This window comes from Urocampus carinirostris, chromosome 10 (assembly GCF_059441175.1).
Source record: "Urocampus carinirostris isolate Australia breed hairy pipefish chromosome 10, RoL_Ucar_1.0, whole genome shotgun sequence".
Classification (NCBI taxonomy): domain Eukaryota; kingdom Metazoa; phylum Chordata; class Actinopteri; order Syngnathiformes; family Syngnathidae; genus Urocampus; species Urocampus carinirostris.
In genome coordinates this window covers 36496805-36522673 of record NC_142358.1, presented here as the reverse complement: position 1 = coordinate 36522673, position 25869 = coordinate 36496805, and the positions used below count along the sequence as shown (strand labels likewise).

General features: G+C 43.1%; 1 protein-coding gene across 4 annotated transcripts in view; it reads right to left on the bottom strand.

Annotated features, from left to right (window-relative positions):
• Window positions 1-25869, bottom strand: part of igsf9ba (immunoglobulin superfamily, member 9Ba) — a 130068-nt gene that overhangs the window by 77180 nt on the left and 27019 nt on the right. For all 4 annotated transcript variants that reach the window (XM_088345384.1, XM_088345386.1, XM_088345385.1 and 1 more), the window contains 2 exons: window positions 23995-24192; window positions 4848-4994 (listed from right to left, as the gene is read on the bottom strand). In XM_088345384.1, the coding sequence (XP_088201510.1) occupies window positions 4848-4994; window positions 23995-24192 (345 nt within the window). The remainder of the gene's footprint in view (window positions 1-4847; window positions 4995-23994; window positions 24193-25869) is intronic.

The window sequence follows — 25869 nt, the reverse complement described above, 5'->3', positions numbered from 1 at the left end:
CACAATGCTGCCACCACCATGTTTGACTGTGGGGATGGTGTGTTGAGGGTGATGAGCTGTGCTGCTTTTACGCCAAACATAACGTCTTGCATTGTTGCCAAAAAGTTCAAATTTGTTCTCATCTGACCAGAGCACCTTCTTCCACATGTTTGGTGTGTCTCCCAGCTGGCTAGTGGCAATCTTTAAATGACACATTTTATGGATATATTTAATAAATGGCTTCCTTCTGGCCACTCTTCCATAAAGGCCAGATTTGTGTAGTATAAGACTAATTGTTGTCCTATGGACAGATTCTCCCATCTCAGCTGTAGACCTCTGCAGTTCATCCAGAGTGATCATAGGCCTCTTGGCTGCATATCTGATCAGTTTTCTCCTTGTATGAGCTGAAAGTTTAGGGGGACGGCCCGATCTTGGTAGATTTGCAGTGGTCTGATACTCCTTCTATTTCAATATTATTGCTTGCACAGTGCTCCTTGGGATGTTTAAAGCTTGGGAAATATTTTTGTATCCAAATCCAGCTTTAAACATCTCTACAACAGTATCTCGGACCTGCCTGGTGTGTTCCTCGTTCTTCATGATGCTCTCTGCGCTTTAAACAGACCTCTGAGACTATCATAGTGCAGGTGCATTTATACAGAGAATTTATTACACACAGGTGGATTCCATTTATCATCGTTAGTCATTTAGATCAACATTGAATCCTTCAGAGATCCTCACTGAACTTCTGGACAGAGTGTGCTGCACTGAAAGTACACGGGCTAAATCATTTTGCACACCCACTTTTTGTTTTTTATTTGTTAAAAAAGTGTAAAATATCCAATATAGTGTGTTTCACTTTATGATTGTGTCCCACTTATTGTTGAACTAGAAAAAAGCAATGACGTGTTTTATCGCAAAGCTAAAACCGGGCACTTTCCTGCGTCACGCCAGACAGGATCCCACGACACCCTAGTTAAAAAAAAACTGCTTTCCAGTACCTTCCACCAGCAGCATCTTGCCATCATTATTTAACTAGGGAGCTTTGCAAAACATATGCCTCATCGCATTTCACACACCAGAAATACACGTGTGAACCACACTGGAGGTTGCGATACCTGTGAAAGATTTTGTCAAGATCAACAACTTCTCGAGTTAATGCGCCGCATAGAGCCAGTACGACATTTTTTATCGCAACGCGCCCTTCTGCAAGACGAGGGGGGAAAAAATGGCTAAAATGCCTCCCTCACATAAAACTCACTGCATAGGTTTTGCTAATGCACATGAGGGGCGAGGAAAAGGTGCAGATATGTTATTTTCCCAGCCAGTCATCACTTTGATCGATTGGCCGCTTTACTCCATGTTTTACGGACTGGATGTCAGGACCAGAACGAAGACAGGACCCACTTGCGTGCGTTTCTTAGTTTTATTAGGAAGGAGGGAAATGGTAGTACAGTGGAACCTCGGTTCTCGACCATAATCCGTTCCAAAACCCCGTTTGAAAACCGATTTGTTCAATCACCGAAATCATTTTTCCCTTTAAAAATAATGTAAATCGTTTTAATTCGTTCCAACACCCTGAATGTTTACCTTAAATCTTTAACGTAAAGCTAACCCAGGCTAATCGTACGTTCGCGTTATCGTAATCTTCCGTACGAAAGATTACGCTAACATGAACGTGTAAAAATAAAAAAAAAAGGATATAAACAAAAATTATGAATAGGATTCCCTACCTTTGTGGTGGTCAGCAGAAGGCGCAGGTGGACGGTGGGGAGAGAAAAATCATCAAAAGTTTTTCAACCTCTACCAAAACTTGCGCCCGTTGCTCGCTTATAGCACTCACTCCCTTAGCCACATCACTCGATTTCACAGCCTCCTCATTCTTTAGTATCGTACTGATCGTAGATTTAGCCATGCTGTATTCCCTAGCAAGATCCGAAAGTCGCACACCTCCTTCATATTTTGCTACTATTTCTTTCTTAAATGCAATAGTTGTACGCACTACTTTTCTTTTTTCACCTGTAGCAACTTTGCTGCTTGCACTGACTTTCTTCGGAGGCATAATAAGGGGCTAAAACACCCGTACGCCGCTCAGCATGGCACCCTAGCGTACGCACTCACGCATTACCGGCGTTCGAACTCCGATTTTTTGACCGAACAGCGAAGCAAGAATTTCTCAAAATTTTGGGTCGGACCCCGATTTGTTCGAACTGAGAGGCGTTCGAAAACCGAGGCTCCACTGTATACAGGATCTGTAGATCGTAGGTCATGGGGAGCAGGTTACTCAGACGCGGAAGTGGTGTTTCCGTGGCAAGAGAGGGCAGTGTCGAGGGCGGGGAAAAACAGATCGATGGCCGGGACGGGGGAGCAAAAACGTAGTCAAGTTCAGAAAAGGGGTCGAGCCGGAAATCAAACAGGAATCAGGACAGGAAAGAGTCAGGGTCGAAAGGGCTTGCTTAGCGTGAGCTGAGGTTCGCAGACGGACTGACAACGGGTGACAGGAAGACGGGGTTTAAAAAGAGACATGCAGCCAATCAGCGTCCGAGGCAGTTGGCGCCAAAGGAGCAGACTCAGGTGCCTAGCATCAGTAGTCATGACCATGGATAATTTCGAAAAGGACAAAAATCAATCCTATGCACAAAGCAAAACCATAGTTTAAAGTAGGTTTCTAGGTCAATTTGTATCAATGTATGGAATTTTTTTCTTTTTCTCAGTAAACTTTGGGTCATAATGTGTCTACTGTAAACTGGACTGTTTGTGAAATAATTCACAACTGAATAAACAATGAAAGGAGGTGCAGCAATGAAAAGATTAGCAATAAAAATATAGTAAAATAAAGAATAATATTTGGAAAATATGTATCTAATTACTCCTAGCAGATACTTTCCCGTGTGTTTTTTTCCCCTAATTTGACTTGCAACTAAAAACTGATTTATAATCATATAAAAATGTATATATATATTTTTTTCTGCATTTTATTATTATTATTTATATTTTACTTGAAACTAGGCAGTACGGCGGCGCAGTGGTTAGCGCGTGTGCAGCACAGTTCTAAGGTCTTGGGAACCTCCTGTGTGGGTTCAAATCCAGCTACCGGACTTACTGTGCGGAGTTTGTATGTTTTCCCTGTGCTTGCGTGGGTTTCCGGCACTCCGGTTTCCTCCCACATTCCAAACACATGCATTTCAGGTGGATTGGCCGGTCCAAATTGTCCCTAGGTGTGAATGAGCGAGCGAGTTGTCTGTCCCTGTGTGCCCTGGCAACCAGTTCAGGGTGTCCCCTGCCCACTGCCCGATGATTGCTGGGATGGGCTCCAGCACCCCCGCGACCCTACTGAGGATAAGCGGTGCAGCTGATGAGATGAGATGAGATATTTTACTTAAAACTAAAAAAATCCAGCGGATAGCTGTGCTTATTCGTTTTTGGGGCGGGGTAATTTATACTTTTTATTCATTTTTATGATGCGGCAGGGGTAAACCAGTGAAAGCTGTCGGGCCCTGCTTTTGAACAAAAGAGTGTGTTTATTTCCCTTTTTTTTTCTTTGTTATTGTATGTGTGTGTCTTGCTGTCGGTCACCCCTCTTGAGGGATATGACCAAGGTAGATAGATGGATAGATAGAATTCATTTGGGACAAAAGTCCAGTACAATTGATAAAAATATACTCTGCCCCTTAACATTCCTATACAGTTCACTTAAAGGCAGGATACGGGTAGCAGGGACAGGAGAACAGAGGTTGGATAGGTTTTAAATAAGAGATCATTTTTCTCATTTGAGTTATTTTCTCATGATTTGTCTTCGTTTTTTATGATATATGTCTTGAAATTCATGCAGCTTCACACTGCAAAAATAATGTTATTACATCTAGAAATTTTAAGTAAAAAAAAAAAAAGTAAAAGTGTCTTTTTACGTAGCATCATAATGTAATAACAATTGCAAAATGAGTACAAGACTCAACATAGTTTTAATATACACAATTTGTCAAGACCAGAACGGAGACAGGACCCACTCGCGTAATGTTTCTCGCAGTTTTATTGGGAAGAAGCGAAAGGAGCGCACACACGATCCGGAGATCGCTAGTCGCGGGGAGTAGGTTGCTCAGACGCAGAAGTGGGACTTCCGTGGCGAGCGATGGCGGGAGCGAAAAAAGCAGGTCAGTAGCCGGGACAGGGGAGCAAAAAACTTGGTAAGGGATCGGAAACAAGTCAAAAGCCAGGAGAGGAGAGTGGACATGGTCGAGATCAAAAACGGATCAGAATTCGGGACGGGAGAACAGACTGGGTCGAGATCAAAACAGTTCGTAATTCGGGACGGGAGAGCAGACTTGTTGTCGTGTCGGGAACGGAAAGAAGTCGAAAGCCAGGAGAGGAGAACAGACGTGGTCGAGCTTAAAACAGATCGTAGCTGGAAAAAAAACGGAGCAAAAAAACAGGACAGGCGAAAAAGGGCTTGCCATGTAAAAACGGAGATTCGCAGACGGACAGACGAAAGGAGACTGTCAGGACAGAGTTTAAATGCTGACAGGGAGCCAATCTGTCAACAAGCTTCAGCTGGCGTCCACGAGCGGGGCCAATTGGGCGCCATGGCAACCGTGACAGAAGCTGGCGGCACACGGCCAATTGGGCGCTATGGCAACCGTGACACAATTTCTCCCAAAAAACAATGACATAAAAATTATCTTTCAATTTAGATGTATATTTTCTAAATTTCATAGATTCAATGACAATTTCAAGTTTTATTAATTACTGATCCCTGAACGTACAAAGAGGGCAACTGATGATTGCAGTATGTAAATTGATGTGGATAACAAGTAAAGCCATTAGCAACTAGCTTCCCAGTGTGATACAAGTACACCAAAGACACGCAGACTCACCATTGACAGTAAGATGCACCCAACTCCCGTTGTGGAAGGTGTCGTACTGCTGCTCCAGCATCAGGACCCGACATTCGTACCAACCCTGGTCCTCCGAACGAACCGGCTCGATCTGCAGGGAGGCCTTCCCGTGCAGGGAGGCTCGACCTGCAGGAATCCAAACACAATAGTTAGCGAACATGTCAATGAATGTTTTAACTTAATTTTTGCGGTTTAAACTCTTTGATTAACAACCTGTATGGAGTGAATTTCTACAAAGTAGGAATCACATATATAATGTATAGCGTAACACTAGGAATCTTTTTATGCTGCAGAGCATTGTGGGAGTTGTATTGCCGAGACAAAGATCCAGCTGACTCGTAAAAGAGTTTCATGTATATTGATTGATTTCCCCAGGATATTTCTGTTCTATTTTCTGCCTCCACAGTGAAAATGCAGTCCATATACAGTGGATGCGACAGTTGCATCCAACCACATATAGAGTAAGTCAATGCTTCAGGCAGGGCATGTACCATCACAACTTGTAAACAGAAAGGACGCTGCAATGGCGCACACTTTGGATTTAAAATGTTTTTGTTGATTTTTATGACTATTAGTGAAATATCCTTTTGTCAAGAACCAGAACAGGATCAGGACCCAATCGTGTGACTTTATTTTACGGGAAATGGGGAGTCATGTACGTTATGCAGCCTGTCTGGCGAGGAAAGAAGCCAGAGACCGACGAAATCGATTCCAATTGCCCGAGTTGATATCGGACGGATGGGGTCGATACCGGACAGGACGGACAGACAGGATTGATAACGAATCAGGATATTGAAACTAGACAGGAACAAAAACTGGAGAAAAAAACAACAGGACAAAAACAGACGGAAACAAAACTGGACGAGAAATTAAACAGGACAAAAATAAACGGGAACAATACCGGACTAGAAATACCAACAGGAAAACAAGACCGAGTCAGAACCCACGTCTTGTGGGGCAGAAGTTCGTTTGACGGGCTGACCATGGGCGGGGCCAATTGGGCACCATCGCAACCGTGACCCACACAGGCGTGGCCAGTTGGGCGCCATGGCAACCATGACACCTTTAGTTAATGTTAAATGAGGAAAAGACTGCAAAACCGTGTGGGACTTGTAAAAAATAGGTCAAGTGATAAATACATAGTCATCAATTTCTCTTAGTTATTTCCATTTTATTGTCCACAGCTGATAAACCGTCAATATGTAATGTAAGTCTATGCTTTTGGCTCGCCGCATACAAGCACATTTTGTAAACACACTATAGAGCACAATTTTGGAGCAAACAAGCTTAGAACTTGGTTGATTTTCGTAAATGACATGAATAAAATCATCCTTTAATTAATGTCAAAAGGTAAATGCAGAAACATCGTAATATCGCTATTGCTTCGCCTGACAAGGCAAATGTATAGTGTTTTTCGTTTGTTTTGAGTCATGTAAACGATTTATTCGTATGTCTCCAATCAGCGTCAAAGAACAAAAGGCAGTCTACGATGTCAGGACCAGAACAGAGACAGGACCCACTTGCGTAACGTTTATCTCAGTTTTATTGGGATGAAAAGAAAGGATTGCACACACGATCTGGTGATCACGGGAAGCAGGTCGCTCTGAAGTGGGACTTCCGTGGCGAGCGATGGCGGTGTCGGGAATGGAAAAAACAGGTCAGTAGCCGGGAAACCGTGGTCGAGATCAGAAACAAGTCGAAAGCCAGGAGAGGAGAGTAGACGTGGTCAGGATTAAAAAAACATGTCGAAGCAGGGAAACAGACGGGAGCAAAGTCAGCTTGCCTAGAGTACACTGAGGTTCGCAGACGGACTGACAACAGGTGACAGAAAGACGTGGGTTTAAATAGTGACAGAGAGCCAATCAGAGTCAGAGGCAGTTGGCGCCAAAGGAGCGGGCACAGGTGACTCACATCAGTCATCATGACATACGATTGGTTTGAGTGTACTAGGCACTCTCAATGTGACGCAGATATTCATATTTAAAAATTCTGTGCTGCATTGAGGACCCAAAACTCCAACTGCAAGATGGCAAAGTAACTGTACCGATTGTGAGTCATAAACAGTCTCGGGTGTCGTTTTGCACAGCGTCTTGTCTCAGATACACTGAGAGTCCACACAGACTTGTAACCAATGTTCCCTCTCAGCCCACAAGAAAATCTAGCCAGCGCACAAAAATCAGGGCTCGAAATTGCTAATTAAGAAGCGAATTAAGTCAAAATTACAGTGCATGAAGGTAAAAATACACGGGTTCCCCTGACGCTGTTTTCTAAACGCGGTATTTTGAATGTCGAACGAAGTTGAAAAGTAAAGTCAGTAGAGTTTTTCGAGAACCGGGTTGTTTGGCTCGGCTCACTAAAGAGAACCGGCTCTTTCGGGTCCCAAACGGCTCTTCAGGTTGTTTTTGCTTCTTTAATCCCTACACGAGCAAATATTATGTAAAATTGTGCACAAAATGACTTAAAGGAAGGGGGGGAAATACAACAAAAAAGAAAAAAATACCAAAATGAAAAAGTAGTGAAAAGCTGAGAAAAAAGAAACAAAAGGGAGAGATAAAAGAAGGAAAAATTCTGAAAAAGGCCAGAAAAAAGAAAAGAAAGAAACAAAGGAAAAAAAGTAAATAGAGAACAAAAAGAAAAATGTAACAGCTAGGAAAAAATAAACACAATGAGATTTTTCTAAAAGAATTTTAAAAATAATAGAAAAAAAACAGGGTAAAAGAAGAAAAAGTTTGTGTTGCATTAAAATAATAAAGTCAATCTTGTTGCCAACATTGTACTTCCACTAAAAAATGTGATGAAATACAGTTCTGTATCTTGCAAAAGACTAAATAAGCCCCCCAAAATCTTAGTATTATGCGTCAAAAGATACCAGGAAAAAAAATGAAAATCTTGTGAAAGAATTGTTGAAAAACAAATGACGTTTGTAGGCCGCAAAACCTTCAATTCATTCAAAAGTGAAAAATGTTTTTGCATTGCCGGAAACTCAGCAAAATGTAACGCGATGTCAAGTTTTGGACATGTTTGATAATGACCCAGTTGCCACACTTGGGATTGCCGTTGCTCACTGTTGTTTCAAGCGTTGCTCACCGACTTTGTGTGAACGCTCAGACCCGTGGAAAATTACAGGAAACATTGCTTGTAACACCTTCCAATTTCCCAACTCGAAATTAATGTCAAAAATTGTCCAACTGGCTAAGATAAAACCCAATTCTAAAAGTATCAGTGCAAGCGGAAAACAGCCTTCGTCTCATAAGCCGGCATACGTTCCACCAGACACAGACCCCTCTACGGTCTGCGTCTTCACAGTCCGATATAAATTGGAATTCGAATAAGAGAAAACCACAAGGGAAAGGGAGAATTGGAAGAAAACGAGACTGCCCGAAATACGCCGCTGCTCGGCTGTCTGTCTTGCAGCTCCGGGCTGCTTTTGACAGCCCGACAGAGTGAAACGTTCGTTCCTGCCCAGCCTGACAAGTGCTTCTCAGATCTTGTGTCTTTGCAAACTCATCTCATCTCACCGCTTATCCTCAGTAGGGTCGCGGGGGTGCTTGAGCCCATCCCAGCAATCATCGGGCAGTGGGCAGGGGACACCCCGAACTGGTTGCCAGCCAATCGCAGGGCACACGGGGACAGAGAACTCGCTCGCTCATTCACACCTAGGGACAATTTGGACCGGGCAATTCACCTGACATGCATGTTTTTGGAATGTGGGAGGAAACCCACGCAAGCACGGGGAGAACATACAAACTCCGCACAGGAAGTCTGGAGCTGGATTTGAACCCACGCAGGAGGTTCCCAAGACATGAACTGTGTCGCACATGCGCTAACCACTGCGCCGCCGTGCTGCCTCTTTGCAAACTGTGATGCGTAAAAGCAAAGCACCACCCGCTCCCTGTCCAGACGCGCTATGGCGGAGAGCGTACGTACGAGCGACGGCGTAAAAACAGACATTTTTTTTTCCCGTCAGCAGAAAATCAATTGCGTCGCGGTGAAGGGAGGAGCGCAGCGACTGCAGTCTTGCAGGAGAAAAAGAGAGGGGGAAAAAACGGCTGTCTTGAAAAAAGTCTGGTCTATTTTTGGGTTGGCCATTGAAGTGCTGAGTCGGGGGCTGAGAGGAGGAGGAGTGTCTTGAAGAGATCAAGGCAGTCGGTGCTGTTTAAGTAAAACCGGAACGCATCCTAATCAAAATTTTAGGCCGAATAGCACGCACTGCTCGACACAATCTCCGCTGCGGGTCGTGTGGAATCCTGGGAAAATTCAATCTTCTCAGTCAGGAACTTGAAGGAAGCAGATTCACCAAAACGTCTCAAGATAACTACAGAAAAAATACTGAAAGTCTTTGTTCAAATCCTTTTCTTTGGAGTTCTTCAGATCCAAACGTGTCCAATGTTCTAAGGTCTTGGGAACCTCCTGTGTGGGTTCAAATCCAGCTACCGGACTTACTGTGCGGAGTTTGTATGTTCTCCCCGTGCTTGCGTGGGTTTCCTCCGGGCACTCCGGTTTCCTCAGACATTCCAAAAACATGCATTTAAGGTGGATTGGCCGGTCCAAATTGTCCCTAGGTGTGAATGAGCGAGCGAGTTGTCTGTCCCCGTGTGCCCTGCGATTGGCTGGCAACCAGTTCAGGGTGTCCCCTACCCACTGCCCGATGATTGCTGGGATGGGCTCCAGCACCCCCGCGACCCTACTGAGGATAAGCGGTGCAGCTAATGACATGAACAAAATATATTTAGTCTACTTAGCCCCTTGTCCGCCATGAACATTACAGACCCAATAACTCCTTTACCACAAACCTGAAGTTCCATGTGTAAGTTTCAAATTTATATACTCGTCAAGCTCCACGGCTCCATTCCCTTACAAAGTACAAAATAATCTTACACCATATTTTTTTCAAACGTGTTTATTTTTGTAGTTTAACATGTTATATTGTACATGTGTTTCATCATATCATATATATTGTCAATTAACATTTTGTTGTGAGATACTGAGTAGCTCGACGTGAATTAGGTTTATTATAAAAAAGTTCAAAAATGAAGTAGCTTGGACGTTCACTGTAGAAGAAAAAAATACATGCAAATATAATTTAGTAGAATAATACATTTTCTTATTCAAATTATGAATTCATTTTCTGGATTAAATTATTGTTGGTAATGTACTGATTAAAGGGATAACCACAAACCTGTCTTTTTTCATTTTCTCCTTTTATACTAACTCCTTTATACAGCAATAATGATTCAAAATATAATGCATCAAAGAAAGTGAGCCGTTTGAGAGCCGGCTCTCTTTAATGAGTTGTGCCGAAAAAGCCGGTTCTCTAAAAAGAGACGGACTTCCTTTCACTATATAACTACCACATGAAATCCGAGGCGGCAGACGCATGCGCACAGTAGCATCAAACCGCTGGCTTTGTTTGCAATGAAAAAAATAAATGATACAGAGATAGAGGCTACCGCGGCGAACTCATTTGACTTGATTGATTTGCAGTTTCGTGATCGTCGGTGTATACCGGATGGTACTCATAATTGACAAATTTGCGTTTTTCCGTATAGATTTTCTAGAGAGACTGACTTCCTTTCACTACACAACTACCACATGAAATCCGAGGCGGCAGACGCATGCGCACAGTAGCATCAAACCGCTCGCTTCGTTTGCAACGAAAAAAAACGATACTGAGATAGAGGCTACCGCGGCGAACTCATTTGACTTGATTGATTTGCAGTTTCGTGATTGTCGGTGTATACTGGATGGTACTCATAATTGACAAATTTGCGTTTTTCCGTATAGATTTTCTAGAGAGACTGACTTCCTTTCACTACACAACTACCACATGAAATCCGAGGCGGCAGATGCATGCGCACAGTAGCATCAAACCGCTCGCTTCGTTTGCAACGAAAAAAAACGATACCGAGATAGAGGCTACCGCGGTGAACTCGTTTGACTTGATTGATTTGCAGTTTCCTGATTTTTGGTGTATACCGGATGACAGACGTTCCCCTACTTACGAACATTCGACTTACGCAAAACGGTAGATAAGAAAAAAAATTTCAGGATGTTGAAAAAAATCCGGATTTTACTGTAAATTAGTTTTTATATTGCATGTACCTTTTTCCGAGTACAGGACATTACTGTAGTGCTTCTTTGCGCTGCGTCGTGCTGTGAGAGGTCACCCATCACCCACTCCGAAAAAGAAATCCGGCTTCTACTTCCTAGTTCGTGCGTATACACACTGCACTGTATCTCTAGCGCGCTAAGAATTTTGACGCTTTTATTGTTTAATATCTCGTGCATTCATTTAATATGGTTGGTGTAAAGCAGGGGTGTCAAACTCATTTTAACTCGGGGGCCACATGATAGAACAAACATTCTGTCGATGGCTGGACTGGTAGATTAAAGAGAAAGAAAGAGAGAGATAAAGAAATAAGAAAAAGAGGGAGGGAAAAGGAGAGAGGGCAGGACAAAGAAAGAGAGAGACGGAGAGACCTTGAGAAACAAAAGAGATAAAAAGAGATTTCGTGAGAGAGGGTGAAAGACAGAGGAGAGGAAGAAAAAAATCCAAAGAGAAATAGTAAGAAAGAAGGAGAGAAAAGAGAAAAGAAAGTGCGAAGGGTAGGAAGAGAGAAAGAGAAAAGAGAGAAAAGGAAAAAAGGAAGTTAGAGCAAAAGAAGTTAAAAAGACACACAGAGAGAAAGAGACAAAGAGTAACAAAGGAAGAGAAAAAGAAAGACATAGAGAGTGAAAGAGAGAGACAGAGAGTGGGAGAAAAGGGGTGAAAGAGAGTGAGAGAGAGAGAGAGAGAGAGAAATACAAGTACAGTGTCTTTGTTCAAGGCACCTTTCCTTGGCAACATCAAGTTGACATATTTCAACTTGCAGCCTGTTTTTCTCTTGCGCTTCTCTGAGTGTTGTCTCGCGGGCCAGATTCAATGCCTTAGCGGGCCTGATCTGGCCCGCGGGACGCCTGTTTGACACCTGTGGTGTAAAGTGTAAAGAAGAAGAGAGCCGTTTCTTTTGAAATGAAAGTGGAATAAGAAAGCTTGATGCGGTTGAGAAAAGGGTTGGATCGCTTTTTTTTGTCCGCTTTTTACCAGGGAGGAGGAAGTCACCTAACTCTTCCAAAAGTAAGTTAAACTTAACTTTATTTATCTTCATGGTCATTCTAACGGCCCTTTAACTGCCACATAGGCCACGGAGTGACAATTTCCGGAGAGGAAAAAAAATAACTTGAACGAGGATTTCTCTCGAATGCGTACCCAGGAGTAGGAAACCCAGCAAGTGAAAATCTTATTCCTATGACCAGTGATTCTCAGAGGGCCATTTATTGAGCCCTTAGTTCACAGGTGTCAAACAGGTGGCCCGCGGGCCAAATCAGGCCCGCTAAGGGATTGAATCTGGCCCGTGAGACAACACTCAGCAGAGAGGCGCAAGAGAAAAACAAGCTGCAGGTTGAAATATGTCAACTTGCTGTTGCCAAAGCCAGGTGCCTCTCACAAAGACATTGTACTTGTACTCTCTCTCTCTCTCTCTCTTTCTTTTCCACCCCTTTTCTCCCACTCTGTCTCTGTCTCTTTCACTTTCTGTGTCTCTCTTTTTCTCTTCCTTTGTTGCTCTTTGTCTCTTTCTCTCTCTGCGTCTTTTAACCTCTTTTGCTCTAACATCCTTTTTTCCTTGTCTCTCTTTTTTTTTCTCTCTTCATACCCTTCACACTTTCTTTTCTCTTTTCTCTCCTTCTGTCTTTCTATTTCTCTTTGGATTTCTTTCTTCCTCTCCTTTTCTTTTCCCCCTCTGTCACAACTTTTTATCTTTTGTTCCTCACGCTCTCTCCCTCTCTCTCTTTTTCTTTCTTTGTCCCGCCCTCTCTCCTTTTCCCTCCCTCTTTCTCTTATTTCTTTATCTCTCTTTTTCTTTCTCTTTAATCTACTAGTCCGACCCCCGACAGAATGTTTGTTATATTGTGTGGCCCTCGGATTAAAATGAGTTTGACACCCCTGCCTTAGTTGAAGCATCCCCGTGTAACAATTTCCCAAGGAAAACACTTTAATTGAAGGGTAGTGGTCCTAATGGTGATCTGGGGTCTGTTTTAAACGTTTTTGATGGTAAATGGTTTGCATTTATATAGCGCTTTTCAAGTCATTGAAGACCTCCCAAATCACTTTACAATGTGCTTCACACTTACCCATTCACACACACACCAAGTCTAAACTATTTGTAGGGACTCTTCAATGGATTTTGAACTTGCAAAGGGGAACAGGAGAGGAACCAAACGTCGAATAAGGAATTCCAACTTGTTTGAAAAGCCCACCTCTGGGTCCTTTCGTTTTATCAAATGTCCTGGGTTACAAAATCAGTGTTTCATAGAACAGCAACATGAATGGACGATTATGACAATGATGTAAACAGTGCATAGTAGTAAAAAACACCGAGCAACAGCGAGGTGTAATAGTCAAACTGAACGGGCATCCTATGCAATCTTATATCATCTCATCTCATCTCATTAGCCGTACCACTTATTCTCATTAGGGTCGCGAGGGGGGGCTGGAGCCCATCCCAGCCATCTCCAGGCAGTGGACAGGGGACACCCTGAACTGGTTGCCAGCCAATCGCAGGGCACACAGGGACAGACAACTCATTCGCTCATTCACACCTAAGGACAATTTGGTCCGGCCAATTCGCCTGAAATGTATGTTTTTGGAACGTGGGAGGAAACCGGAGTGTCCGGAGGAAACCCACGCAAGCACGGGGAGAACATACAAACTCCGCACAGGAAGTCTGGAGCTGGATTTGAACCCACAACAGGTTACCATGACATGAACTGTGCCGCACAAGCGCTAACCACTGTGCCGTCGTGCTGACCTATGCAATCTCCTTTACAGTTATTTAATTCTAAAAACAAAATAAATGTTTCAGTTTTTCTGCATCAACACCAACTGATTCATCCATCCATTATCTGCACCGCTTATCCTCTGTAGGGTCACGGGGGTGGTGGAGCCCATCCCAACTATCTTCGGGCAGTGGGCAGGGGACACCCTGACACCTAGGGACAATTTGGACCGGCCAATTAACCTGACATGCATGTTTTTGGATTGTGGGAGGAAACCGGAGTGCCCGGAGGAAACCCAAGCAAGCACAGGGAGAACATGCAAACTCCGCATCGGAAGGTTCAATCTCATGACCTCAGAACGGTGCCGTGGACGCGCTAACCACTCAGTCACCAAGCTGCCCAACTGATTCAATGAAGGTTCATTTTAAAGCAATAAACAATTGAACATTTAAGCTAGCTCTGCTGGAGCAGGAAGACGTGGAGAAACTACAAGACTGGGGCTTCCTGAGATCCAGGATTCCCCTCATTTGATCAAGACCAAAAGCCCTCAATACGCCTATGATAGCCACGTAAGCTACCAAATGACGGAACCTGGGAAACTCATTCAAATTGGGGTTTTTCAGGATTCAAACTCAGAACTTCTAACACCCTCAGATTAGAGGTAAGATCGGGCCAAAAAAAAGCACCCGAGCCCGACGCAGGCCCGAGGGGTATTAAACCCGACCCGGACCGAGCCCGACTAATTAACTGGATTTGCTGGCCCGGCCCGAAATTACATATTTTATTTATAAGGAGGGGTGATTTATGATAACAAATTAAACTCTGCCTTTTGTTACAACATCTAGGCCTAAGTTAAATAAAACTGTATAAACATTTACATCTTTTATATTTCTGTGTCTGCACTGCAGATGTTACATTAAGCGACAATCTGTCATTGACGGTTTTTTTTTTTTGAGGTAGCGAAAACATTTAAGGGCGTCCGTCATTTTGACGACTTGATCATTGGGCCATAATCCACAGCAGCAGTAGTAGTACGTCCTTAAGATTTTAGCGCAGCACTTTCATTGAGGGGGTGTTGACGTGTTGTGCCCTTTTCCGACTCCTATGCAAATTCCCCCCCCCCCCCCTGATCGTATTCTATATAAAACGCTTATTAAAACAATAAAGCGAGCTTTTCTACTATCAATTTGAAATTGCTCCACACTTCACTCTTACCAGAGTGCGTTTTCCTCGTCAGTTCTCCTCTCTTGAGTTTATCCTTAACTTCTTGTTGGTCCGACTCCATATCGGGGATACCAGGCCAAAATCACGCGAATTTGCGGAGGGGAAGATTATTAAGAGGACAGCATTCACGTCACGTCACGTGCACAGAGCATGCTCTGGCTCCGTTAAAAGCAATTACAGCTCCTTCTCCGTTTTATCCAAATTATTTATTTTATAACAAGTATTCCTTGGTCTAGTATCCATACATAGTTTAAGTATATATTTTTAATGAACATATATTTATAATTATTAATTAATTTAAAAAAAAAAAAAAAAAAAAAAAAAAAAAAGCAGGACCGAACCCGACCCGACCCGACCGTATGACTGACATTTCAGGCCCGACCCGGCCCGAAATTGCCTCGGGTTCGGGTTCGGGTTCGGGCTCGGGCCATAAATCTTAGGTCTACCTCAGATGTCATTGCAATCCCCGTAGCATCAGGCAGGAATAAAACCAAGTAACTGTCCACAAACGCTTCCTCTTATTTTAAACTCTACCATGTGCCACTCCATTTGTCACGGACCAGAAACAGAGACGGGACCCAATCGCGTTCGTTTCCTCAGCTTTATTTAGAAGGAGGAAAGGGCTTGCACCCACGATCCGGTGATCACAGGTAGCAGATCGCTTGGAACGCAGAAGTAGCATTTCCGTGTCGAGCGAAGGCAGTGTCGAGAGCGAGGAAAAAACAGGTCGATGGCCGGGACGGAGGAGCAAAAACGTTAAACGGGTTCAGAAAAGAGGTCAGCACCGGGAATCAGATGGTAAACAGGGCAGGACAGAGTCAGGAGTCAAAAAGAGCTTGCCTTGCGTGTAGCTAAGGTTCGCAGACGTTCTGACGAATGTTGACAGGAAGGCGGGGGTTTAAAAAGCGGTCAGCAGCCAATCGGCGGCCGTGGCTTTTGGCGCCAACGGAGCAGACTCAGGTGCCCTGCATCAATAATTATGACACCATTTTGCTAACAGTCATGAAAAATCTCATTCAGTTACATTTCTACCCATGCAACCATTCTGATTCAAAATAGCATTCCACATCTCAATGCTAACCGTGTACACATTCCTTCTAATACCGATAAAGGTGTTATAATATATATACCGTATTTTCCGCACTATAATGCGCACCGGGTTATAGGGTCCTATATTTGACATACATAAGGTGCTACAATGGGAACGTGGACAAAACAGTCAGATAGTTCAGTCCAACTTATTACCCCCTTAACATTCCAAAAGCTTGTAAAGAAGCAAATACGTGTCGTAGACACGTGCGGATGCGGTGTACGTACGATGTCACTCAAATGCATCGTTCCAAATATCATTCGGAAGGTTAAAGTCTTGGGGTTCAAGAAATGCCAACCATTCCTTAGTTTCTATTTTCTTTTTCGCTCGCAACTTTACTGTGCATATGACAATAAACACTTGGAATTGAGTTTAATTTGAAAATAGACACTCCATTCCACCCATTATCTGCACCGCTTATCACAGAAACATCGAGTTCAATCTGAAACAAGATACAGGGAAAATATATAGCCGGAGTAACTCACCGAAGTCGTTGTGTTCAATAATAATGTGCAACCATGGTCCTCTTATATCCGTGGGTGTAGTAAATCCAGGAGAATAAAATATTTACAAATACAGAATAGTAAAAAATGCTTTCTCTATGCCGTCAACCCAACGTGTGATTCACATTCATCTTTTTCGGCCAATTGCAGGCTTTGTTTTGCCGCTTTAGCCTATGCCAGCCTGTAAATGATAAAAAGGATCCGCCCCTTGACCTCCGAATAACTTTAGCCAATAGTGATCGATTCAACTGATGATTGACACATCTTTTTTGGCCAATGCAGGTTTTTTTTTGCCCCTTTAGCCTTTACCTCCAAATAACTTTAGCCAATAGTGATCGATTCAAATGATGATTGACACATTGGTTAGCCAATGAAACGCCGGTAAGTAAATTCCAGCATACACCGCAGACTACTTGGCGTTCGGGGGAAAATCTAGTAGGCGGCTGCTTGCATTAGTTGCAAGACTTTGCGACTTACCGGTAATATTGATCCATAAATAAGGCGCACTTATTATAAGGCGCATGGTCAGCTTTTGAAAAAAATAAACGCTTTTAGGTGCGCCTTATAGTGCGGAAACTACGGTAATATTCCAACCCTGGGAGTTTGTCCCACAGCCCGAAAATCAGGCGCTAAAAATCACAAAACGCACGCTTGAATTATTAATGGAGTCTTTGCTTTGGGTCGGCGCGAAAATGTTTTTAAATGCTGTAATTTTCATACAGCCGTGGGACAAATACGGGCAATAATGAAGGGGAGATAATGGATTAGGAAAGGGGCCGCGCAAAGTACAGCGTTTAGCTGGAAACTATATTTTCTTTGGGGATGACTCGCGTTCAAAGTTCAGAAGATATGTGGATGTTTATATAGCTGATGAATGCTCTTGCAACATTATGGAGCGCCAAAACGCCACATAAAAAAGAAAAACTAGTCATCCTTTTAACAAGCGCTGCTGATTTGCTGAGCAGGATATTGAATAGAACTTTATTTATTAAATAATTAAAGAGGGGTTCAATTTGACACATTTCTGACTGTAAAACCTAATATGAAACTCGTGCCCGTACATTATTTGAAAGACCATAACCTTACTATTGTCACGGTTGCCCATTGGGCCCACTTGGGCTCTCTCGTTTGGCGCCATATGCTGGTCGTTGCCTGATTGGCTTCCCTCCTATTTAAACTCAGTGCTCTCATTCACTCCTAGTCAGTCCGCCAACGAACCTCTGCACTTGCAAGACGTGTATTTTGACTTTGTCCGGTATCGATCCCGTCTGTCTCGTCCTGTCCGGTATTTTGCTCCAGTCTCCACTATCCGGTATCGATCCCGTCTGTATCGTCCTATCCGGTATCTTGCTCCAGTCCCCGGTATCTGGTATTGATCCCGTCTGTCCAGCCCTGTCCGGTTTCTTGCTCGTGTATCCAGTATCCGGTATTTTTTCAGTTAGTCCTGCCCTGTCCGGTATCTAGCTGGGGTATCCGGTATCGATCCCGTCTGCCCCTTCCTGTCCGGTATCTTGCTCCAGTATCCAGTATCGATCCCGTCTGGCCCGTCCTGTACCTTGCTCGGGTATCCAGTATCCGGTATTGATCCTGTCTGTCCCGTCCCATCCGGTATCCTGCTCGTGTGTCCAGTATCCGGTATCAATCCTATCTGTCCCGCCCTGGCTGGTATCTTGCTGCTGTATCCAGTATCGATCCCATCTGGCCCGTCCTGTCCGCTATCTTGCTCCAGTCTCCAGTACCGATCCTGTCTTTCCTGCCCTGTCCGGTATATTGTTCGTGTATCCAGTATCCGGTATCGATTCAGTTAGTCCTGCCCTGTCCGGTATCTTGCTCGTGTATCCAGTGTCCGGTATCGATCCCGTCTGGCCTGTCCTGTCCGGTACCTTGCTCGGGTATCCAGTATCCGGTATTGATCCTGTCTTTCCCGTCCTGTCCGGTATCCTGCTCGTGAATGCAGTATCCGGTATCGATCCTGTCTGTCCCGTCCTGGCTGGTTTCTTGCTGCTGTATCCGGTATCGATCCTGTCTGTCCCGTCCTGGCTGGTTTCTTGCTGCTGTATCCAGTATGGATCCCGTCTGTCCTTTACGGTTTCGATCTCGTCTGCCTCCGGCTTCCTGATTCCTCTGTCTCACTTCCTTTGCCCAGCGATCGCCGAATCACTGAAGTTTGTGTTCACGCACATGACTGCCCCATTCCCGTGAAATAAAGCTTGTGTAAAAATGTTACGCGTCTGGGTCCACCGTCTGTTTGGGTTCTGACAACCATTGTCTTACTAAGTATTTCTTACATGTTTATCCAATAGTGCAGGGGTTGGGAACCTATGGCTCATGAACCATATATGGCTCTTTTAATGAGTACCATATATTCACGGCAGTCACGCGCACATAAGAGTTTCTTCAAATATTTAAACCCACTCCAATCTGTCCCCTTTTGTCAGTCCGTCTGCGAACCTCAGTTAACACTAGGCAAGCCTTTTTTCGACCCTGACTCCCACCTGTTTTTTGCTCCCTCTGTCCCCCGACACGTTTTCGTCTGCACACCGATCTCGAGTTCGAGTTGTGTAGTGAAAACCCGTCTCTTTTTAGAGAACCGGCTTTTTCGGCTCAACTCATTAAAGAGCCGGCTCTCAAACGGCTCACTTGCTTTGATGCATTATATTACAAATTATGATGTTGTATAAAGAAGTTAAGAAAAAAAGGAAGTATAAAAGGAGAAAAGGAAAAAAAGACAGGTTTGTGGTTATCCCTTTAATCAGTATATTACCAACAATAATTTAATGCATAAAATGAATTCATAAGTTGAATAAGAAAATGTATTATTCTACTTAATTCTATTTGCATGTATTTTTTCCTTCTACAGTGAACGTCCAAGCGACTTCATTTTTGAACTTTTTTATAATAAACCTCATTCATGTCGAGCAACTCAGTGTCTTACAACAAAATGTTCATTAACAATATATATGATCTAAGGAAACACATGTACAATATAACATGTTAAAAAATGTGAAAAAAAAAGATTTTTTTTTGTATTTTGTAAGGGAAAATACGACAGTTTGTAAGGGCCTGGAGCACACCAAATTTTGGGGACCCATAGATCTCTGTTGGGACCCATAGATTTTTGAGAATGTGAGTCCCCGGGACTCATCACTTTTCAGAGGTAAAATGAACACTGCAACACTTTCTCGTTCTTCCAATAAAACTTGTGAGAAACGCAAGTGGGTCCTGTCTCCGTTCTGGTCCTGACAACACTGGTGTTTTTTCCGCTCTACTTGCACCTCGTGAAGCCGATTGGACGCTAACGCACTTGGAAGGGGGAACTTACCCCATTCCGAGGAAACCTGCTGTTACTCAACAGGGATCTCCTTTCGAAAGAAAAAACATTGTCAAAACCCGGCCTCGTTTTTAGACTCAGGACCTGAAACGCAGCGACACTGTTTCCATCTGACGAACAGGGTTGGGTAGGGTTACTTTAACTGGATTACTTTCAATTACTTTTGGATGACTCCAATACCAAATACGCTAATAAAAGACAAAAGAAACTAAATATGAATAAAATGATGACTCACAACACGTGGTAAGCTTTCTCTCCTGGCTTTGATCTCTTTGATCTCCGGCAAAACGAACATCAAATGCGACAGAAACAAAAATAAAATAAATCCAAACAGCTTGCCAACATCATTTTTGCCGTTCCATGTATTCCGTTACTCCCCAAGCCTGCACAAAATGTACTAATTTTATTCATATTTAGTTTATTTTATCTTTTATTAGCATATTGGGTAATGGAGTAATCCAAAAGTAATTGAAAGTAATCAAGTTAAAGTAACCCTACCCAACCCTGCTGACGAAGAATTAAAAGCCGAGGGTGAGGCGGTAAAGAGGAAGCAAGGGGAGGGGATAAACGTGACCCCATTTCTGACAGTTCGCCATCTTGTCTCCCGCACGCCATCGGAGCAAGCAATTTCCCGCTGCGTTGAAGGCACAGCGCCGACATATTGACTAAATCAGCGTGGTGGGATTTATTTTTTTTAAGGTTATGATGCCATTCATGCAGCGTGTAATGCACAGGTGTCAAACAGGCGGCCCACGGGCCAGATCGGGCCCGCTCAGGGATCGAATTCGGCCCGCGAGACAACACGCAGAGAAGCGCAAGAGAAAAAAAAGCTGCAGGTTGAAATATGTCCACTTGATGTTGCCAAAGCTAGATGCCTCGAACAAAGACACTGTACTTGTATTTCTTTCTCTCTTTCTCTCTCTCTCTCTTTTCCACCCCTTTTCTCCCACTCTCTTGTCTCTGTCTCTTTCACTCCCTGTGTCTCTTTTTCTCTTCCCTTGTTGCTCTTTGTTTGTTTCTCTCTCTGTGTCTTTTTAACTTCTTTGGCTCTAACTTCTTTTTTTCCTTTTCTCGCTCTTCTCTTTCTCTCTTCCTACCCTTCGCACTTTCTTTTCTCTTTTATCTCCTTCTGTCTTTCTATTTCTCTTTGGATTTCTTTCTTCCTCTCCCTTTCTTTCCCCCTCTCTCACGACTTCTCTTTTTATCTCTTTTGTGTCTCACGCTCTCTCCGTTTCTCCTTTTTTTCTTTCTTTGTCCCGCCCTCTCTCCTTTTCCCTCCCTCTTTCTCTTATTTCTTTATCTCTCTTTTTCTTTCTCTTTATTCTAGTAGTCCGGCCCCAGACAGAATGTTTGTTCTATCGTGTGGCCCCCGAGTCAAAATGAGTTTGACACCCCTGGTGTAATGCATCTCTAATAGGCCAGCCTTTCACTTGCATTCCACTGCCTGGGTCATCAGTTTATGTTCGTTTTGCCGGAGATCAAAGAGATCAAAGCCAGGAGAGAAAGCTTACCACGTGTTGTGAGTCATCATTTTATTCGTATTTAGTTTATTTTGTCTTTTATTAGCATATTTGGTATTGGAGTCATCCTAAAGTAATTGAAAGTAATCCAGTCAAAGTAACCCTACCCAACCCTGTGGGTCATAGATCAATCAAGTTTGTGGCGCTGTTATTTCCCATTGGCTCCTTTATGTGTGTCGGGGCTTAAGAGAATCTTGATCTAGGTCTTTGTCATAAACCCAAATGGAAGCAAATCCATTTTCGAAAAGTTAACAGGTAGATTAAAGAGAAAGAAAGAGAGATAAAGAAATAAGAGAAAAGGGAGGGAAAAGGAGAGAGGGCAGGACAAAGAAAGAAAAAGAGAGGGGGAGAGAGCGTGAGCCGATTACCTTAAATTTTATTATATCTCTAAAACATGAAATTTGGTGTGAAACACTAAAACCAGAAGCCAGTTTGGACAAAAACTTCATGGATGATTATACACTTCAGCTCTCTTAGAGTAGAGTTGGAATTTTTTATGACATCTATGCTGTGGTATCATTTTTGTCAGGGCACTCCTAGTATAAAAGTGATTGTCAGCCATTTTGATCTTTGTACTTCAATAAGCATTGTTCTGGACCTCTACCTGTGCCAGAAATATTTTGTAATAAAAAACCTCAACAGAACTCGAAAAAGTCCTTCCTTCAGTGGCAAAACAGCAATGGTGAAGGAGTTTTTCGCGGTAACACCACAAACAAAAGAAAACAAAGGCAAAGGCCACCTCACTAAATCAAGTAAATGCATACCTGTCAACCTGTTTTTGCCGTACAAAGTACGTTTATTATGCATTTTAAAACGTGTACGACATACAAAAAAATCTGTACGGAAAAACACAAATTTGTCAATTATGGGTACCATCCGTATACACTGACTATCACCAAACGGCAAATCAATCAAGTCAAACCAGTTTGAGTTGTGTAGTGAAAGGAAGTCCGTCTCTTTTTAGCGAACCGGCTTTTTCGGCTCAACTCATTAAAGAGAGCCGGCTCTCAAACGGCTCACTCGCTTTGATGCATTATATTACGAGATATTATGTTGTATAAAGAAGTTGAGAAAAAAAGGAAGTATAAAAGGAGAAAATGAAAAAAGACAGGTTTGTGGTTATCCCTTTAATCAGTATATTACCAACAATAATTTAATGCAGAAAATGAATTCATAATTTGAATTAAAAAATGTGTTATTCTACTTTAATATATTTGCATGTATTTTTTTCCTTCTAAAGTGGACGTACAAGCTACTTACCGTAAATTCCGGACTATAAGCCGCTACTTTTTCCCCAAACGTTCGACCCTGCGGCTTATTCAGTGATGCGGCCAATTTATGTAATTTTTCTAACAGCCGCCAGCGGCGCTCGAGCACAAAAGGTAAGATTTAGACCGGTGGAATATATGCGCCGAGGAAGACTGCAACTTCTTAGCTTCTGCACAATTTAAACTAGCGTAGACATATCCTCACCGTGTAAATTGCATTAAGTAAGGCACATGACGCAGCTTTCAAGCTAAAAGCAATCGAGCAGTCCGATAAAGAAGGAAACAGAGCTACTGCACATAAACTTTACTTTGCGAGCGTGTTGCTAGCGTGTTTTTGAATAAGGGAGCGTGGGACGACGTCTATATGACAAAGTCTCTTTCCCATACTGGGGAAGACGACTTTGATGACGTCAGTTATAAGGAGGAAGTTTAGGATGGTTTACCGTGATTTCTACAAGTACAGTATATTTTCATAACAGACCCGTTTACTGTGGTGCGAGCGTGTTCCTAGTAGCATTTTGCTACCCTTCACAGGCACGGTTTGGAATGAAAGTTATAATATTATTATTAAAGCTTTGAAAACTCTCTCGGTGTACCGTCTTTCTTTGTAAATATGTGTAACCATGTATAATATGTATTTGCAACTGTATATTTTTTTAATGTATTTATTTTAGAGACTTATTCTGATATGTTTTCCACGGGCGAATCAAAAAGAAGGGGCGAAAACAACGGGGACTGATGGGAAGTGGAGTAAAGGTGAGACGTGTTTGTGGACGCAGCGGACAATAGTGGATATATTTTTCCCACCCTTACCTTTGGAAATATACATTTTTTTTTCCTTGGATTATTTTCAACGGGACCCGGTCTCTGCAGGTCTGCATCAAACCTTAAGTACCGGTATCATTTTCCGTTCATTTTGCCGGCTGTGGTTTTCGGATTGTGTACTTTGTATTCAGTTCCAATCGCGGGACTCAAAGTCGGGTTTGGGTTAATTTTGTGATTGTGTCACACGTTTTAATGTGGGCGCATGCGGCTTTTGTACAGGTGCGGCCTGTGTAAGTACAAAAGCGGTTATCCTCTTAAAATGTGGTGGGTGCGGCTTATAATCAGGTGCGCTCTATAGTCTGGAATTTACGGTAATTCTTGAATTTTTTTTTATAATAAAACTCATTCATGTCGAGCAACTCGGTATCTCACAACATGTTAATGAACAATATATATGATATAACGAAACACATGTACAATATAACACGTTAAACTACATCAATAAACACGTTTGAAAAAAAATATGGTGTAAGATTATTTTGTATTTTGTAAGGGAAAATAGGACAGTTTGCAAGGGCATGGAGCCCTGGAGGTTGTAAATGTCTCACCGGTGTATTCCGGGTCCACATGCGGAGGGTAGAAGCGGAAGTTGATGAAGAAGGGGATAGGCACTCCAAACTTGAACCACTCCACCACGTAGGGGGGCTGCTGACCATCCAGGGTGGGGGACACGTCGCACCCCAGGATCACGCTCTCACCGGCGCGTGCCGTCACAAACCGGGGTTCCTCTCTCACTCCGTGGGCACCTGTAATTAAGCGCTTCCATCAGAAAACGGATTCCCGTGCCTTCGATCCACCTTTTTCTTTCTGCCGCGCGCACATTAAAGCTGCGCAGCGTTTTGTGGACGCAGAGCGTTCCATTGATCTGGTGAGGAACCGCCGTTGGACCCGAAGCTTACCTGTCTCAGCACAACGCTCGGTCGGGGAATGGATTTTTTACAGTTTGCCAAAAACCGGATGGCGCTTTTGTCGAGCTGCGCTTTGCTGACATTTCAATCCCAAATGGGAGTGGAAGCGTTCATTAAGGGGACTGAGATCATTACTGGGAGAGGTCCAAAGCGTCAATCTGTTTCTAAGTGGACAAAATACAATCGGGGTTGGGTAGGGTTACTTTAACTGGATTACTTTCAATTACTTTTGGATTACTCCAATACCAAATATGCTAATAAAAGACAAAAGAAACTAAATACGAATAAAATTATGACTCACAACAGGTGGTAAGCCTTCTCTCCTGGCTTTGATCTCCGGCAAAACTAACATAAAACTGACTGACTAAATTTTGTGCAGGCTTGGGGAGTAACGGAATACATGGAACGGCAAAAATGATCTTGGCAAGCTGTTTGGATTTATTTTCATTTTGTTTCTGTCACATTTTAGATGATAACAATGTAAATGAAGCTGATGATTGTCAAGAAATACGAAGAAGGCACACGGACGGCTACCGTCGCTAGGATACGTGGTTGTAACTAATGGACAATCAGGGGTGTTATTGAAAATGAGGATGTGCACAATCCTTACAAACTAGTTTAATTTTTAATCTGCTGTCACTCTCTGCATCCACCTGCTACTCTACTTGACCAGCTCAAATCGCGGCTCACCAAAAATAAATAACATTTCATTATTTTCTCGACATGTATATTAATTTATAATTTTATCTAATCACTTGGATCTTTGTTATACATGTAAGCTTATTTTGATGTCTTTTATCTGAAGTACCGGGTGTTCTGCGCTAATTATAAAAGGTTTCTTGTCATGGTTACTGACGCGAGGCACCTAAGTCTGCTCCTTTGGCGCCAACTGCATCGGACGCTGATTGGCTGCTTGTCTCTTTTCAAATCCCCGTCTTCCTGTCACCCGTTGTCAGTCCGTCTGCGAACCTCAGCTCACGCTAGGCAAGCCCTTTCGACCCTGACTCTCTCCTGTCCTGATTCTCATTTGATTCCCGGCTCCGACTCCTTTTCTGAACTTGACTACGTTTTTGCTCCCCCGTCCCGGCCATCGATCTGTTTTTTCCCGCTCTCGACACCGTCTTCGCTCGCCACGGAAATACCACTTCCGCATCTGAGTAACCTGTCAACGATCTACAGATTCTGTACACTACCCTCTCCCTTCTTCCTAATAAAACTAAGAGAAACGCACGTAAGTGGGTCCTGTCTTTGTTCTGGTCCTGACATTTCTATGCCCCGCTATACAGCATTTTCACTTAGTGATCCCCACCTTAGAACGGATTCATGTTGTATCCCGGGGGTCTTATGCATTAAAACATACATTTTTGCTTGGAACAATAAACCAACCCTGTCATAAATCCTAAACTGTGTAACGGATATTGTAAAATTGTAAAATCTTGCAGAAGGGAATTTAATTGAAGCACAGTTTTTCAGGGGGAGGGTTGACAAACGGGAATCGAACCGCAGATATTCCCT